Source organism: Rhinopithecus roxellana, chromosome 3 (assembly GCF_007565055.1).
Source record: "Rhinopithecus roxellana isolate Shanxi Qingling chromosome 3, ASM756505v1, whole genome shotgun sequence".
NCBI classification, from domain to species: Eukaryota; Metazoa; Chordata; class Mammalia; order Primates; family Cercopithecidae; genus Rhinopithecus; species Rhinopithecus roxellana.
The window spans coordinates 69,842,919-69,861,929 of NC_044551.1; the positions used below are offsets into that span (position 1 = coordinate 69,842,919).

General features: G+C 40.0%; 1 protein-coding gene and 1 pseudogene across 8 annotated transcripts in view; one reads left to right on the forward strand and one right to left on the reverse strand.

Annotated features, from left to right (window-relative positions):
• The window catches only part of CPLANE1 (ciliogenesis and planar polarity effector 1), a 156,159-nt gene that overhangs the window by 13,046 nt on the left and 124,102 nt on the right, over nucleotides 1-19,011 (reverse strand). For 6 of the 8 annotated variants that reach the window (XM_030927508.1, XM_010373440.2, XM_030927505.1 and 3 more), the window contains 6 exons: nucleotides 18,633-18,663; nucleotides 18,022-18,150; nucleotides 6,746-6,911; nucleotides 3,607-3,665; nucleotides 2,762-2,929; nucleotides 1,057-1,181 (listed from right to left, as the gene is read on the reverse strand). In XM_030927508.1, coding sequence (XP_030783368.1) covers nucleotides 1,057-1,181; nucleotides 2,762-2,929; nucleotides 3,607-3,665; nucleotides 6,746-6,911; nucleotides 18,022-18,150; nucleotides 18,633-18,663 — 678 coding nt within the window. Of the gene's footprint in view, nucleotides 1-1,056; nucleotides 1,182-2,761; nucleotides 2,930-3,606; nucleotides 3,666-6,745; nucleotides 6,912-18,021; nucleotides 18,151-18,632; nucleotides 18,664-19,011 lie in introns of those variants that run through there. The other 2 variants (XM_030927510.1, XR_004056371.1) reach the window with 2 other exon arrangements.
• Nucleotides 11,972-12,455, forward strand: LOC104670256 (annotated as a pseudogene).

The window sequence follows — 19,011 nt, forward strand, 5'->3', positions numbered from 1 at the left end:
CCTTGAAATGTGGAAAAGAATTTTCAAAGGATAAAAACATGATAATATTTCAATCTGAGCTTCTTAGCATTTCTCTTCTGTGATGTATTCATCCTGCAATCTATCAGAACTTGATTTGTTCAAATGCCTACATCTTTAGCCAGATATACAAAAGAAACAGACTCCCAAAAAAGTTATATCTAATACCCTGACTCTTCAAATGCTATTATAAAAAAGCCATTCGGCCGGCTGCAGTGGCTCACGCCTGTAATCTCAGCACTTTGGGAGGCTAAGGCGGGCGGATCACCCAAGGTCAGGAGTTTGAGACCAGCCTGACCAACATGGAGAAACCCCATCTCTTCTAAAAATACAAAATTAGCCAGGCGTGGTGGTGCATACCTATAATCCCAGATATTTGGGAGGCCGAGGCAGGAAAATCGCTTGAACCCGGGAGGCGGAGGCTGTAGTAAGCCAAGGTCACACTACTGGCACTCCAGCCTGGGAAACAAGAGCAAAACTCCGTCTCAAAAAAACGAAAAACAAAAAAATAGTCATTCAAGGTCGGGCATGGTGGCTCACGCCTGTAATCCCAGCACTTTGGGAGGCAGAAGCAGGTGGATCACCAGGTCAGGAGATCAAGACCATCCTGGTTAACATGGTGAAACCCATCTCTACTAAAAAAATATTAAAAATTAGCCAGGCATGGTGGTAGGCGCCTGTAGTCCCAGCTACTTGGGAAGCTGAGGCAGGAGAATGGCGTGAACCCGGGAGGCAAAGCTTGCAGTGAGCTGAGATCTCACCACTGCACTCCAGCCTGGGTGACAGAGCGAGACTCCGCCTCAAAAAAAAAGAACAAAGCCATTCATTTAGAAAAATTCCTAGGGCCTTACTTCAAAGCAGAAAAAAAAAAAAAAAAAATTACAGCTAAGTCTTTATCTTTATCAATGCTTTGCATTCTGTTCAAATCAGAACTCCTCTTTACTAAGACTTATACCTTTTACTAATGAAAACACAACTCTGGAGAGAAGAAGGAATAGGTCCAAATCAGACAATTTACAAAAAAGCTTTAAGTCTTACCATGTGGCCAAGGTGAGCCTTGAGGTTGCCCAAAAGACTTTCTCTTATGGATGTAACTTGGTTTGGACATATATTTGACTTTCCCAGGTCGATTTATTAGAAAACTGTAACCGTGTTGATTCTCTCTATAGTAGAAATCACATAATTATTATAATCCTAGAATCTCATATCAGTGATAAACTTTAATATTTCAAAAAGCCCAAATTAAGCTGGGCACAGTAGCGCAGGCCTATAGCCCCAGCTCCTGGGGAGGGTGAGACAGGAGGATCACTGGAACCCAGAGGCTCGAGCTGTGGTGTGCCATGATTGCACCTGTGAATGCCACTGCACTCCAGCCTGGGTGACAGAGCAAGACCCTGTTACTTTAAGGAAAAAAAATGGACCGCCGGGCGCGGTGGCTCAAGCCTGTAATCCCAGCACTTTGGGAGGCCGAGACGGGTGGATCACGGGGTCAGGAGATCGAGACCATCCTGGCTAACACGGTGAAACCCCGTCTCTACTAAAAATACAAAAACTAGCCGGGCGAGGTGGCAGGCGCCTGTAGTCCCAGCTACTCGGGAGGCTGAGCCAGGAGAATGGCGTAAACCCGGGAGGCAGAGCTTGCAGTGAGCTGAGATCTGGCCACTGCACTCCAGTCCGGGCGACAGAGCGAGACTCCGCCTCAAAAAAAAAAAAAAAAAAAAAAAAAAGGACCAAAATATAGCTCAGATTATATTCACTTGATACTGCCTATTCTGTACCTCAGTGATACACTTAACATATAACTCTCAACAAATTATTCTTTGTATCTCATACCTCAAACTTCATTTTTTTCACAAAATTTTTTTGTGGTTATCTCACTCCCCATTTCAAGTTATCCATATACTGGGCAGTTATATATGTATTTAATCCCTGCTTTATTCTAGAAAAGTCCCAATGGGAATCTTTGGTATTGGAAGTAAACTCCACAGTATACACACAAATGATCTGATTACATCTGGGTTTGTTTTGGTAGTATCTCCTCTAGGCTCTTCAATTATGTGATTATGTTTATAATTCTAATAATTCATTTTGTCAAAGGTGGTGATGCTTAACAACACTGTACTCCATTTCATGTTCACCTTATGATTATCAATAGAACTTTGCATGTTTGTTGACCATGCATAAGAAATTTTATACTTGGGTAGTTTTCTTCAGCATTCTATGTTTAATTAATTACTGCCTAATGAACTCACATATAACCCCTCTGTAGGTGATTAAAGTAAAATACATAATAGTAGCTACAGTTGAATGAGCATAAGTGGGCAGGTCTGGGGTGGGTAGCAGAAAGGCAAGTGGTAAGCAGCTGGGGACTGGCTGTTTCTGCAAGAGAGATGACAAATGGAAAAATAGGATGAGCAGTTAGGAGGCAAATTACGGAGGCAAATATTAACAACTAACTAAGTAAAACAGGACTGCACACATACTAAATTTCATACTTCTGGAATACCTAAATGCGCTGTAAGCTTAGTGAGAAATGTAACACAATTTCTGCCTTTTTCCTTGGTGATTATATCAATGTATAAAGACCTCATGATTATGAGACTACTTTTTTTCCTTCACTTTATCATCACAACTCTAAGCAGGGTAAATGCAAATGCACTGAACTTAGGTCACAAAAGTGCTACATTTCTTCTTATCAGGCCTGACATTATCTTGCCAAATGGCATGTCAAACCTTGTCTTACCCTCTTGGAGAAGGACAGTGTTGACATCTGGAAGAGTGAGTAGGGCTGGGTTTGTTAGGCAATGGTTTCTGTGGTACAGTTGGTAGCTGTACTGACTCAGATAATAGTTCATTCATCAGACCGTATGCTTGTGAGATTCGACGACTGTAGTGTTCAGAGAGCAGCAATCTGTAGACAAAGAATTAAGCATCATTTACTAAGAGTCGCTAGTATCTTACTTCCATAAAATGGACACTCAGAAGAGTATCCAGAGGGAATATAGTGTTTGAAGATCACCTAGCATTTTCTTTTCTTTTTTTCTTTTTTTTTGAGACGGAGTTTCACTCTTGTCACCCAGGCTGGATTGCAATGGCACGATCTCGGCTCACTGCAACCTCCGCCTCCTGGGTTCAAGTGATTCTCCTGCCTCAACCTCCTGAGTAGCTGGGATTACAGGCACGGGGCCACCATGCCTGGCTAATTTCACTTAGCATTTTCTTTCTTCAACGCTTCTCACATCCTTCTATTTATCAGGTTTCTGAAAATGATTAGGCAGTATTATTAAAAGTACTTGTAGTTATGGTCTCTGGAGTATTTCCCAAATGCATGTAAATATCTGGGTTGGGAAAGGGAGAACAGCAGAAATAAAAGTCATAAAAACTGAATGAAACACATAATATTTGAAAGCAAATTTGAAAAAAGGGTAGTGAGTCTCATTATTTTCCTTGCAGTGATATCTTCCATAATTTTCTGTTTATTCACAAAAAAGAGACTATTGTGAACACAGAATTCCTAAGGCATTAACCTATGCCTCAGGCAGTAAGGAAGTCAGAGAGAATATACAGGGTTACAGCTACCAAACTCACCTGTCTTTTTCATGCTTCATCTTTTGTCTCAGCCTTATTTCCCTTGAAGTCATGTAAAGCTGCATAAGAAATATCCAGTTGATTCATTATTGTTCAATCCAAATAATTAAACCATTAGACATAATTCTGTTTTTGAGGAAACAGTACAAAACACTGTGGTGTTTGATGAAGCTTCCTACTCTAGCACAAAACATAAAAATGTTAAATTAAAACATTATGTAATTAAAGTAAAAACCAAGTTAGGGAGGCGGCGGCAGGCGGATCACCTGAGGTCAGGAGTTCCTGACCAGCTTGGCCAACATGGTGAAACCTCGTCTCTACTAAAAATACAAAAAGTAGCCGGGTATGTGGCATAGGCCTGCAATCTCAGCTACCCAGGAGGCAGAGGCGGCAGTGAACTGAAATCGTGCCACTGCACTCCAGCCTGGGCGACGGAGCAAGACTCCATTTCAAAATAAAGAAAAATTTAATAAATGGAATGCAAAATCTATTTCCTAGTTCAATTAATATATTTTATTGAGTTAATTAGGAGAGAACCTTATTTGGCTGCACAAAAAATGTGAAGTAGGAACATTTTAGGTGGAAGCGCCTATGCTTTGTACTCAATCTTGTAACTAACCTCACCAAGAGCCTGTTAATAAAGCTGAAATTAGACATTTAAAATAATTATTTTTATGGTTTTTTTTTTTTTGAGATGGAGTCTCGCTCTGTCGCCCAGGCTGGAGTGCAGTGGCCGGATCTCAGCTCACTGCAAGCTCCGCCTCCCGGGTTTACGCCATTCTCCTGCCTCAGCCTCCCGAGTAACTGGGACTACAGGCACCGGCCACCTCGCCCGGCTAGTTTTTTGTATTTTTTAGTAGAGATGGGGTTTTCACTGTGTTAGCCAGGATGGTCTCGATCTCCTGACCTCGTGATCCGCCCGTCTCGGCCTCCCAAAGTGCTGGGATTACAGGCTTGAGCCACCGCGCCCGGCTATTTTTATGTTTTAAAATGTTTATCAGAAACCTACTACAGCGAATTGACTGTGACTTGTAAACTCTTCAAGTTATACACCAGAAGGCAAACAACAAATGTCAGACACATACATATTATTCCAGAACATTAAGAACTATTGGTGTGAGTTATATGTGAGGTTCTTTTCACACACAATTATGTATATAAAAATGGACACTCAGAAGTAAACACAATTTTTCAAGGTCCTGTAGAGAAGTAGTCACTAACAAATTAAAGGTCTTGTTGATTTCTAATAGAAATTCAAATGAAAATTTTAATTACATTAACACCTCACTAATCTCATCCAAACTTACCCAAATAGAAGTTAAAAAACAAAACAAACAATGTCTGCAATCTTGAATGAGACCACAAAATCTATGAACCAAGCAGTTCTTAAACCCTTAGAGTTTACTTATTTTGAGACAAGAGCTCACTCTGCTGCCCAGGCAGGACTGCAGTGGCATGATCACAACTCACTTTAACCTCCAACTCCTGGGCATACTTGATCTTCTCACCTCGAGTAGTTAGGACTACAGGTGTGTGCCACTACATCTGGCTAATTTTCATTTTCTTATTTTTTATTTCTATTTTTTAGAGACGAGGTCTTACTATGTTGCCTAGGCTGGTCTTGAACGCCTGGCGTCAGGTGATCCTCCTATCTCGGACTCCCAAAGTGCTGGGATTACAGACATGAGCCACTACTCCTGGCCAATTTATTCTAAATTTGGACACAATTCTAACCATCTTGGGTATTTACTTCACTGACAGCAAGAAGGTAATGTCAGAACCCATTCTACATTAGGCTGGGGGAACACACATACACACACACACACACACACATTCTTCTCTCAAATACACATGCACACACTTTAAGATTCTGGACATGTACCTCAGTAGCCCTGAAGGCCACTACCATGTCTCCTGGGCTATCAAGAAAATGTTATGTTAACACCAATATACTCTTTTCAGAGACAGGTAAGTAAATTGCACACTTTAAACAATAGTTCACCTACTTTTGCACCATTTGGTGTTTTAATGGAACAGTTTATCTGGAAAATTCACCAAAAGAATTTGTTATCCTAATGATGCTGAAAAAATGAAGGGATATTATATTTTATTTCAGATTACAAAGTAAAAGATAAACTGTAATCTAAATGTAATTTTCATAGTAATGTGACTATCAAAGTAACAGTGCTTTGTTTTACCATCTGAAAAAAAATATACCTGACCTAACTATGGTGATGTCTGTATTTAGGGCTCAGTAAATAAACGCTGACAGTTTTAAAGACAGTTAAAAAAACAAAAACCACACACACAGAAGTGACATTGTTCTGTTGATACATGATTGGACAATTTTTTTTTGTATTTTTTGTAGGTAACTTATTAACAGAAAATTACGGGGCTTTTTATTTGTTAGCTTTTGCGTTATTTGTAGACACAGGGTCACCCTTTGTCTCCCAGGCTGGAGTGCAGTGGTGTGATCATAGCTCGATACAGTCTCAAATTTCTGGGCTCAAATGATCCTCCTGCCTCAGCCTCTAGAGTAGCTGGGACTACAAGTGTGTGCTACCACACCTGGCTAATTTCTTTTTTTTTTTTTTTTGGTAGAGATGAGGTCTCACGATGTTGCCCAGGATGCTCTCAACTCTTGGTCAAAAGTGATCCTCTCACTTTGGTCTCCCAAAGTGCTGGGATTACAAGCATGAGCCACCATGCTGAGCCTCAAAGTTTTCTAAGCAAGTAAATTTTATAAACTAAGTAAGGGAGCAGGCATAGAAAAGTGAGTTTTTAAAATGGCTTTAATACACATAGTTGTTTCAACTGCCAATGACTCTCACTGAAAATTAAAGGAACAACTCCAATTGGTCACCCGATTACTCAACCTCCTCCTCTTGTTAAAATGCTACAGCCATCATTAGCCTGGGTGACAAAAAAATATTTAAGATAATTCAGTATAACTTGGTTAGCACAATATCCTGTAACATTTTAAGGTAATTAACTTTTCCTGACTTAAGTAAAACATTTACTTTTCTATATGCCAAATTAAAAATGTGTCCAAATTATGTTAATCTTTTTCTTAAAATTTTGCCAGGAAAGTAATTACACATATTCTATAACTCCATTGCCCTTGACACTGCAGACTTACTGGATTGCTTCTGGGACAGAAAGGATCATGTTCTTGCCCTCTCTTTTCTGCCAGCTCATTTAAGTACTTTGACATTCTTTCTTTTCGTTTTCTTTTCATCCAGGCTTGAATCTCTCTTCTTTCCTTGTCAGTTCTTTGTGAATGTCTGCCAGAAGAATGCTGAATTCTGAGAAATTTAACAAGTAGACATCATTTGCTTTTAAATTTGTTATGCAGATAAGATATATCATGACTAAACACTATTTATCTGGAAATATTTTGCCCCATCTTCAAAAGCAGTATATACTTATGTTCTCTAGTCAACTCACTCCAATTTGTTACCTGAACTCCAGTGAAAAGGGACTCAGAAAACTAACAACTTCTTTACAACATTTGCCTTAAACTCTTTTCCCTTCTTCTTTAAACTCTATCTTACTGGGTCTTTTCCTAACTCTCAGAAAACTATATAGCCTCCTGCATTGGCTCCTTTCTTCTCTGCTCACTGCTTCAAAACTAATGTCTTAAAGGTTCTCCTTTTGACTTTTTTTTTTTAACTTTTTAATTTTGTGGGTACATAGTAGATGTATATATTTATAGGGTACATGAGATATTTTGATACAGGTATGCAATGCATAATAATCACATCATGTAAAATGGGGAGGTTTCCACTTCTTTATCTATTAATGTAACTTATTCCCTGTACTATTTCTATCACTTTCAAAACTTCTAATACAGGGCTGGGCTCAGTGGCTCACACCTGTAATCCCAGAACTCTGGGAGGCCAAGGCAGGTGGACTGCTTTAGCCCAGGAGTTCAAGGCCAGCCTGGGCAAGATGATGAGATGCCATCTCTATAAAAAAGAAAAAAAAAAATTTGCCAGGTTGAATGGCACATGCCTGTAGTCCCAGCTACTCAGGAGACTGAGGTGGGTGGGAGGATCACTTGAGCCTGGGAGGTCGAAGCTGCAGTGAGCAGTGATCGTGCCACTGCATTCCAGCCTGGGTGACAAAGGAAGACTGTCTCAAAAAAACAAAACAATTGCAACACAGAGGTGACTTCCAACACTTGCCCTTCTGGATCTACTCCCATGCTTAGGTTCATGTCACACTTTCCATGGTCTGGCCCAAATTAATGGACTAAGCATGGCAGGGATACTGCGAAAGGCCCATTCCTGCAAGACACAGGTGACTCTGTGGGTAACTTGGCCTGAGGTCTTACCATTGACCCAGCTGAAACATTCATAAAACTACACAGTGCACTGAGACTCTGTCTCCCCCACCCTTTTTCCCTCTCCTTTGCAGGGAGGGCTGAGAGCTGCATCGTAGTCTGATGCTTCTCCTTACTTCTTCCCCGCATTCTGCTATCCTCTCACAAGCATTTTCCCCAGTAAATCTCTTCTGCAGCTAAACCGACCTTAGCTTCTTGGAGGATCTGAACTAACATACATGTACTAGGAGTGGTCTGAGAAAATGGGTGGTGCAAAATGGGGATTTGGGGCCAGGTGCAGTGGCATGCACCTGTCGTCCCAGCTACCTGGGAGGCTGAAGTGGGACAATCATGAGTTTGAGCCTAGTTTGGGCAAAATAGCAAACCTCCGTCTCCAAAAAATAAAATTTTAAAAAGTTTGTTTTAAAAGATGGGGACTTGGACAGATGCATCACCCAGTGATTGAAGAAGACACCCTCCTAAACAGAAGACTAGCACAAATACAAACACTACATTTTATTCTGAATATCTGCTTTCCTTTTGAGACTCTGGAATCTTAACACATGGCAGGCAGTATCCTCCCAGTAAAACCCCAGGCACTGAGTTTCTAATGGGCTTGCCTGGTAGACATTTCACACACGTTGTCACAACTTGTTACTGGAGGAATTAAGTGCATTCTATGTGACTCCACTGGGAAAAGACTCTTGGAAGTTTGTGCCTGATTTCCCCAGGAATTTACTCCATGTACCTTTTGCCTCCCGTTAGGATAAATTATAGCCATGAAAATGACTATTTGCTGAGTTCTGTGCATCCTCCTAGGTGATTTCTGAACCTGGGGGTGATCTTGGGGACTCCCAGCACAGGGTCAGCTCTACATCAGCACTGCAGTCTGATAGTTTTCCCCAATTTTATGGCATCCTCCCTTTTTCCTTCACAGGCATTTCTCCAAATAAATCTCTTGCTCATCAAAATCCCATCTGCTTTGCAGAGGACTTAAAACTAATATACCACTGAATATTACCACTTGATGTTTTTCTGCCACCTTATATCTAAAACTGCATTCTCTTTTTTATTTATTTATGTTTTTGAGATGGAGTTTCATTCTTGTTGCCCAGGCTGGAGTGCAATGGCACGATCTCCGCTCACTGCAACCTCTGCCTCCCAGGCTTAAGCAATTCTCCTGCCTCAGACTCCTGAGTAGCTGAGATTACAGAATCGCAGCACCATGTCCGGCTTTTCGTACTTTTAGTAGAAACGGGTTTTCACCACGTTAGCCAGGCTGGTCTTGAACTCCTGATCTCAGGTGATCTGCCCACCTCAGCCTCCCAAAATGCTGGGATTACAGGAGTGAGCGACTGAGCCCAGCCATTATTTAATTAAATTAATTAATTTAATTATTTATTTGTGTTTTTGAAACCTAGTCTCTACCAAAACTATAAAGACTAGCTGGATGCAGTGGCACATAACTGTAGTCCCAACTACTTGCAGGCTAGGGTGGGAGAATCACCTAAGCCTGGGGAGGTTGAGGCTGCAGTAAGCCATGATTGTGCCACTGCACCCCAGCCTGGGTGACAGACTGAGACCCTGTCTCAAAAACCAAATAAACAAACAAAAGATATATTATGTCCTTCTCAGGGAAGGAAGCAAAATTAACAGAATGCAGGATTTAAAAGATATTTTTATTAAAAAAAATATTTTTGAGATTGGGTTATGAGGCTGGCTAATTTTTATATTTTTGGTAGAGATTGGGTTTCCCTGTGTTGCCCCTGCATTCTTTATCCTGCTAAAGAAATCACCATCAACTCAGTCACCCAAGTAGAAAAGCTGTCACTCTTACCACCTGATAGCCTCCAAATGTTTACTTACACCTATTACCCTACACTCTCCATTCTGATCACCTCATCTCTAAACTACTGAAATAAGTCTTCTAACCGGCTCTAATTTCCATCTTAAAGCCCTGTGCTGCATGCAGATGGTGCCACCTGGAGCTTAAGGACCTGCATGCATGTATTACTGCTGAAAGAAATCATAAATAACAAAACAAATGGAAATGCATCCCATGCTCATTGATGGGTAGAATCAATATTGTGAAAATGACCATATTGCCAAAAGCAATCTACAAATTCAATGCAATTCCTATCAAAATACCACCATAAGGGCCAGGCGAGGTGGCTCACACTTGTAATCCCAGCACTTTGGGAGGCCGAGGCGGGTGGATCACCTGAGGTCAGGAGTTCAAGATCAGCCTGACCAACATGGCAAAATCCCATCTCTATTAAAAATGAACAAATTAGCTGGGTGTGGTGGTGCGGACCTGTAATCTCAGCTACTAGGGAGGCTGAGGCAGAAAAATTGCTTGAACCCAGGAGGTAGAGGTTGCAGCGAGCTGAGATTGTGCCACTGCACTCCAGCCTGGGCAACAAAGTGTGACTCTGTAAAAAAACAAAAACAAAAACAAAAACAAAACAACAACAACAAAAAAACCCCATCATCATTCTTCACAGAACTAGAAAAGACAATCCTAAAATTCATATGGAACCAAAAAAAGAGCCTGTATAGCCAAAGTAAGACAAAGCAAAAAGAATAAATCTGGAGGCATCACATTATGACTTCAAACTATAAGGCCATAGTCACCAAAACAGCACGGTACTGGTATAAAAATAGGCACGCAGACCAATGGAACAGAATAGAGAACCCAGAAATAAACCCAAATACTTACAGCCAACTGATCTTCCACAAAGCAAACAAAAACATAATGGGGGAAGGACACTCTATTCAACAAATGGTGCTGGGATAATTGGCAAGCCACATGTAGAAGAATAAAACTGGATCCTCATCTCTCACCTTATACAAAAATCAACTCAAGATGTATCAAGGACTTAAATCTAAGACCTGAAACCATAAAAATTCTAGAAGATAACACAGGAAAAATCCTTCTAGACAGCGGCTTATGCAAAGCCTTCATGACCAAGAATCCAAAAGCAAATGCAACAAAAACAATGATAAATAGGTGGAACTTAAACTAAAAAGTTTCTGCACAGCAAAAGAAACAATCAGCAAAGTAAACAGACAACTCACAGGGTGAGAGAAAATCTTCACAATCTATACATCCGACAAAGAACTAATACCCAGAATATACAAGGAACTCAAATAAATAAGCAAGAAAAAAAAATCCCATCAAAACAATAGAGTTAAGGCATGTAGAGACAATTCACAAAAGAAGATATACAAATGGCCAACAATCATATGAAAAAATGCTCCACATCACTAATGATCAGGGAAATGCACATAAAAACCACAATGCGATACCATCATACTTCTGTAAGAATGAACATAATTAAAAAATCAAAAAACAATAGATGTTGGCAGCGATGCGGTTAAAAGGGAACACTCCTACACTGCTGGTGGGAATGTAAACTAATACAACCACTATGGAAAACAGTGTGGATATTCCTTAAAGAACTAAAAGTAGAACTACCATTTGATCCAGCAATCCCACTACTGGATATCTACCCAGAGGAAAAGAAGTCGTTATATGAAAAAGATACTTGCACACACATGTTTATAGCAGCACAATTCACAATTGCAAAAATATGGAACCAGCCCAAATGCCCATCAAGCAATGAGTGGGTAAAGAAATTGTGGTACACATATACACCATGTCATACTATTCAGCCACCAAAAGGAATGAAATAATGGCATTCGCAGCAACCTGGATAGAATTGGAGACCATTATTCTAAGTGAAATAACTCAGGAATGGAAAACCAAACGTCGTATGCTCTCACTCAAAAGCTATGAGGAGACAAAGGCCTAAGAATGATATAATGGACTTCAGGGACTTGGTAGAAAGGGTAGGAGGTGGGTGAGGAATAAAGACTACAAATTGGGTACTGTTGAGGTTGATAGGTGCACCAAATCTCACAAATTACCACTGGAGAACTTACTCATGTAACCAAATACCACCTGTTCCCCCAAAACCTATGGAATTTAAAAAAAAAAAAAAAAAAAAAAAAAGAACCTGGATGTACACATCAAAGACAATGGCCAATAACAAATTAAGGGGGCAGAAGTCCAGGAACGTATTTCACATTGCCAGCCACAACAACTTTAAGGCAAAAAACAAAGCAAAGCCAAGCGATTCTCCTGCCTCAGCTTCCCAAGTAGCTGGGATTACAGGCATGTGTCACCACGCCTGGCTAATTTTGTATTTTTAGTAGGGACGGGGTTTCACCATGTTGCCCAGGCTGATCTCGAATTCCTGACCTTAGGTAATGCACATGCCTTGGCCTCCCAAAGTGCTGGGATTATAGGCGTGAGCCACTGCACCCAGCCCACTAATCTTAAAATATACATTATGAATGATGAAAAGTTAACAATGTGAATAAAGCATTTGTAAGTATACAAAAGGAACTAGAGAACTTCTCAAAAGCCCTTTCTCTTGAACCTCTGCAAAAAGAACCAATTCCTCAGAAACATCACGAAAGCAAACCAGTTAATGTTGATGAAGCTGTAATACAGTTGTGATACAGTGTAATACAGTGATGATGCATCTAATTCCCCCCAAAAGACCAATACATTATATGTTTTATACAATTTTATTTTTAAAAATCTTAACGTGCAGGCACTGGCACATTTAAAAACAAACTACATAAACAGATCTTTCCTCCAATCTAGGAAAAATGGAAAGTCAGAAGTCAACAAAATGTGATAAACTTAAAGTACTAAAACAGAAGGCACTTCACCAAATCTGTTCATTGAAATAGTTATATATCCTTGCTTACATCTTTCACGTTATAGACTGCAGTGAATGTCTGTCTGGATAGAAGAACATACAGGAAATAGTTTCATGGCAATAAAAATATAAGTCGAAGAAGTGATGAGTACTTTGCCAACGTATTTTGTTTTTGATAACCTTCCTTTGTTTTTGATAACTTTCCTTTTATAAGTGGAGAAAACAGGATTCAGAATTGGAAGAAAAGTTGAAATCGTAGAATGCAGCCAAGTACTTGGGGGATGGGGAGCTTGGAAGGTATTAAATCGTTTTTCCCCTGAAGCAAAATGAAAAGAAAAAAAGCCCCTTCTTATCACCCCCTACTGCTTGTCAATAGGTTGAACTTAGTGATTCCCTCTGGTCTCCACACTCAGCTAGTCCCACTCTTCCCTTCTAATGCACAAACTCTAGTTACATCTAATTCCTTGCCCTTCACTTACAAATACAAGAACTGCTGTGAATGCCTTCTTTCACTGACTTTCTTCCCCGAGCTCAAATAAACACTGATATAACTTGGTCTTAGAGCTCTAAGAGGTGTGTGTGTGCGTGTGTGTGTGTGTGTGTGTGTCTGTTGTAAATGGGACTGCATTCTTGCTTTGGTTCTCCATAGAAATGCTACTGATTTTTGTATATTGATTTTGTATCCTGAAACTTTACTGAAGTCATTTATCAGTTGTAGGAGGCTTTTGGAGGAGTCTTTAGGTTTTCTAGGTATAGAATCATACTGTCATGGAAAAGAGATAATCTGAATTCTTATTTTCCTATTTTGATGCCTTGCATTTATTTATCTTACCTGATTGCTCTGGCTAGGACTTCCAGTACTATGTTATATAGAAATGGTAAGATTAAGCATCCTTGTCTTGTACCAGTTCTTAAGGTGAATGCTTCCAGCTTTTGCCCATTCAGTAAGATGTTGGCTGTGGGTGTGTCATAAATGGCTATTTATTGATTTGTGTATGTTGAACCAATCTTGCATCCTAGAAATGAGGCCTACTTGATTGTGGTGAATTAACAATCACCACAATTTGATGTGCTGCTTTCGGTTTGCTGTATTTTGTTGAAGATTTTTGCTTCTATATTCATCAGGGATATTGGCCTACAGTTTTCCTTTTTCCTTGTGTCTTTGCCAGGTTTTGGTATCAGGGTGATGCCACCTTCATAGAATGACTGGGGATGAGTCTGTCCTTGATTTTTTAAAAAGAGTTTCAGTAGAATTCCTATCAGCTCTTCTTTTATGTCTGGCAGAATATGGCTGTGAATCCATCCAGTCTGGGGCTTTTATTGGTTGGTGGGGTTCTTACCACTGATTCCATTTCAGGACTTCATATTGGTCTGTTCAGGGTTTCAAATTTCTTCCTGATTCAATGTTGGGAGGTTGTGTGTTTCCAGGAATTTACCCATTTCCTCTAGATTTTCTACTTTGTGCATACAGGTGTTCATAATAGTCTCAGGATCTTTTGTATCTCTGTGGGATCAGTTGTAATGTCACCTTTGTTGTTTCCTGATTGTGCTTATTTGGTTCTTCTCTCTTTTTTTTCTTTGTTAATGTTGCTAGTGGTCTATCAATCTAGTTATCCTTTCTAATAACCAACTTTTGGCTTTGTTGATTCTTTGTATGGATATTTGGTTCTCGATTTTGCTCACTTCTGCTCTGATTTTAGTTACATATTTTGCTAGCTCTGGGGTTAACTTGTTCTTGTTTTTCTGTTTCCTCTACGTGTGATATTAGATCACTAATTTGAAATCATTCTAACTTTTTGATGCAGGTGGTTAGTGCTATAAATTTTCCACTTTTTTTTTTTTTTTTTGAGAAAGAATTTTGCTCTTGTTGCCCAGGCTAGAGTGCAATGGCACGATCTTGGCTCACCACAACCCCTGCCTCCTAGGTTTAAGTGATTCTCCTGCCTCAGCCTCCCGAGTAGCTGGGATTACAGGCATGTGCCACCATGCCCAGCTAGTTTTATATTTTTAGTAGAGATGAGGTTTCTCCATTTTGGTCAGGCTGGTCTCCAACTCCCAACCTCAGGTGATCCGCCCACCTCAGCCTCCCAAAGTGCTGGGATTACAGGCGTGAGATACCATGCCCAGCCTCTAAATTTTCCTCTCAGTGTTGCTTTTGCTGCGTCACACCTGTAATCCCAGCACTTTGGAAAGTCGAGGGGGGCAGATCACAAGGTCAGGATATTGAGACCACCCTGGCCAATATGGTGAAACCCTGTCTCTATTAAAAGTATAAAAATTAGCTGGGCGTGGTGGCACGTGCCTATAATCCCAGCTACTCGGGAGGCTGAGGCAGGAATCACTTGAACCAGGGAGTCGGAGGTTGCAGTGAGCTGAGATCGCACCACTGCACTCCAGCCTGGCAACAGAGTGAGACTCCATCTCAAAAAAAAAAAAAAAAAAAAAAAACAAAACAACAAAAAACCCATCAGAACTCGTGAAATAGTGTTTTTACTATCACGAGGACAGGACAGAGCAAACTACCTCCATGATTCAATTATCTTCACCAACATGTGGGGATTATGGGAACTACAATCCAAGATGAGATGTGGATGAGGAAACAACCAGACCATATCATTCTGCCCCGGCCCCTTCCAAATCTCATGTCTTCATAATTCAAAACACAATCATGTCCTTCCAACAGTCCCTCAAAGTCTTAACTCATTCTAGCATTAACTCCAAAGTCCAAGTCCAATGTTTCATTTGAGATAAGGCAAATCCCTTCTGCCTATGAGCCTGTAAAATCAAAAGAAAGTTAGTTACTTCCTAGATACAATGGAGGTACTGGCATTGGGTAAAAACACCCGGTCCAAATAGGAGAAATTAGCCAAAACAAAGGGGCTATCAGCCTCATGCAAGTCCAAAATCCAGTAGGGCAGTCATTAAACCTTAAAGTTCCAAAAATGATCTTCTTTGACTCCATGTCTCACATTCAGGTCATGCTGATGCAAGAGGTGGGTTCCCATGGTCTTGGACAGCTCTATCCCTGTGGCTTTGCAGGGTACAGCCCTCTGCCCCAGCTGCTTTCACAACTGGCATTATCTGTGACTTTTCCAGGCACATGGTGTAAGCTGTTGGTAAATCTACCATTCTGGGGTCTGAGGATGGTGGATCTCTTCTCACAGCTCCACTAGGCAGTACCCCAGAAGGGAATCTGTGTGGGGGCTCCAACCCCACATTTCCCTTCTGCACTGACCTAGCAGAGGTTCTCCATGAGAGCTCTGCCCTTGCAGCAAACTTCAGTCTGGGATTTCCATACATCCTCTGAAATCTACGAGGAGGTTCCCAAACCTCAATTCTTGACTTCTGTTCACCACAAGCTCAACACCACATGGAGGCTGCCAACGTTTGGGGCTTGCACCCTCTGAAAGCCACAGCCCGAGCTGTATCTTGGTGCCTTCTACCCACGGCTAGAGAGGATAGGATGCAGGGCACCAAGTCCCTCGGCTGCACACAGCAGGGAGGGCCTGGGCCTGACCCAGGACATCATTTTTCCCTCCTAGGCCTCTGGGCCTGTGATGGGAGGGGCTGCCATGAAGGTCTCTGACATGCCCTGGAGATATTTTCCCCATGGTCTTGGTGACTAACATTTGGCTTCTCATTATTTATGCAAATTTCTGCAGTGAGCTTGAATTTCTCCCCAGAAAATGGGTTTTTCTTTTATACTGCACTGTCAGGCTGCAAATTTTCCAAACTTTCATGCTCTGCTTCCTCTTGAATGCTCTGCCACTCTGCCACTTAGAGATTTCTTCCACCAGATACCCTAAATAATCTCTCTCAAGTTCAAAGTTCCACAAATCTCTAGGGCAGGAGCAAAATGCCACCAGTCTCTTTGCTAAAAGATAATAAGAATCACCTCCTCCAGTTTCCAACAAGTTCCTCTTCTTCATCTGAGACCACCTCTGCCTGGACCTTACTGTCCATATTGCTATCAGGCTTTTGGTCAAAGCCACTCAACAAGTCTCTATGAAGTTCCAAACTTTCCCACATCTTCCTGTCTTCTTCTGAACCCTACAAACTGTTCCAACCTCTGCCTGTTACCCAGTTCCAAAGTCGCTTCCACATTTTCAGGTATCTTTGCAGAAGCACCCCACTCTCTGTGGTACCAATTTACTATATTAGTCTGTTCTTACACTGCTAAATAAGACATACCTGAAACTGAATAATTTATAAAGGTATAAAGGAAAGAGGTGTAATTAACTCACAGTTCAGCATGGCTGGGGAGGCCTCAGGAAACTTAAAATCATGGCAGAAGGGGAAGCAAACATATCCTTCTTCATATGATGGTAGGAAGGAGAAGAATGAGTGCCCACTGAAGGAGGAAGCCCCTTATAATACCATCAGTTATTGTGAGAACTCACTCACTATCATGAGAACAGGATAGGGCAAACTGTCCCCATGATTCAATTATCTCCACCTGATCCCTCCCATGACACATGGGAATTATGGGAACTACAATTCAAGATGAGATTTGGATGGGGACACAGCCAAATCATATCAGTCAGATTCCAGGGTTTTTTTTTTTAATTTATTGAGACTTGCTTTACAGCCAAGCATTTGGTCAATCTTGGAGTATATATTCCATGTGCAGATGAAAAGAATGTATATTCTGGGGTTGATGGGTGGAGCATTCTGCAGATGTCGATTAGGTTCAATTGATCAAGTGTCTAATTTAATTCTAGAATGTGTTAGTTTTCTGCTTTGATGATAGGTCTAAATTTGTCAGTGGGGTGTTAAAGTTCCCCACTATTACTACGTGGTTGCCTAACTAGTTTCATAGGTCTGTAAGTACTTATTTTATGAATCTAGGTGTTCCAATGTTGAATGCTTATATATTTAGGATAGTTAAGTCTTTTTGTTGAATTGAACTCTTTATCATTATGTAAAACCCTTCTTTGTCCTTTTTTACTGCTGTTGGTTTAAAGTCTCTTCTATCTGATATAAAAACAGTAGCGCCTGATCTTTTTTGTTTTCCATTTGCATGATAGATCAGAAAAGCTATTTAAAACGTATTCTAAGGGTTAATTTTAGGATAAAGTGCTACAAACTAAATCATTAATTACTTCTAGTAAGAGATAGGATTAAATGTATGTTGTACTTAAGAGTGATTCTTGGGAAAACTCACAGGATACAGTTATATACTATAAATTGTTAGAGAAAAGGGAAGACTGACACATATACATAACAAAACATGAAGAAAAAATCTATTCTATGCTTCAGATTTTTTTCATAAAAATCACATTAAAATATGACAAGTTTTGAACATTTTTGAATGAGAAGCATTTTAAACAGGTTAAAAATGAATTATTCAATGATTACCTGAAGGTGCGCTTAGCTTGTTCTGTTAAGCCCAGCTCTTCACTGGAAACTCCATCTTTAGTTATAAGGTCATCAATAATGTCTGCAATATCAGTCAATCCAGTCATCTGGAGTGGATCTACTGAAGCACTTCATTTGCAAATGTAATAAGAAATATAAATCAGTATCTACAACTTAATTACATTAAGCAAAAATAAACATGTAACAAATAAACACAAAATGATAAACATATATCTACTGTTCCTTCTATTTCTGCAATTCTAGTATCTCTCATCAACAATAAGTAATGACTTAGTAGATTTTCTTTAAAAAGGAAACATACGGCCCAGAAGAAAACCTCTATAGATTCTGCCTGTTTAAATTTGATCTATATTTATATAAGAAAATATAGTAACTATAGTCTATTGAATTCTAATTACTTGTGCTAAAACAGTAAGGGATATAGCAATCCTCAATTTCTTAAAAATATTCCATACCCAATGAAAACTTATATTCCTTTAAACCACAAAGATATGTATAATGTAAAAATTCACACACATATGAACAACAAAATTTCCACTATCTACACCCAACTTTAAAGAAAATCATGAATTAACACTTAAGATATTTACCTCTCAAATAATTCATCATTGCTATTCATACCTAAAAAAAAAAATCATTATTAATAAAAATTTTGGGTCATTTTTTTTGCTGTCAATTGTTAATCTAATTTAGAAATTATATAACCAGAAATTAAATTAAAATACTTTTAAACCTCCAAATTGGTTTACAGATATATATTTACAGCATATTTATCCTCCTCTGGAATATGCTACCTGATAGTGAATACTGTCTACATGTTTTTTAAGACCATGTCTCACTCTGTCACCCAGGCTAAGCACAGGTCATGGCACACTACAACCTCTGCCTCCAGGCTCAAGCGAACCTCCCACCTTAACGTCCTAAATGGCTGGGATTACAAGTGTGTGCTGCAATGCAGGCTAATTTTTG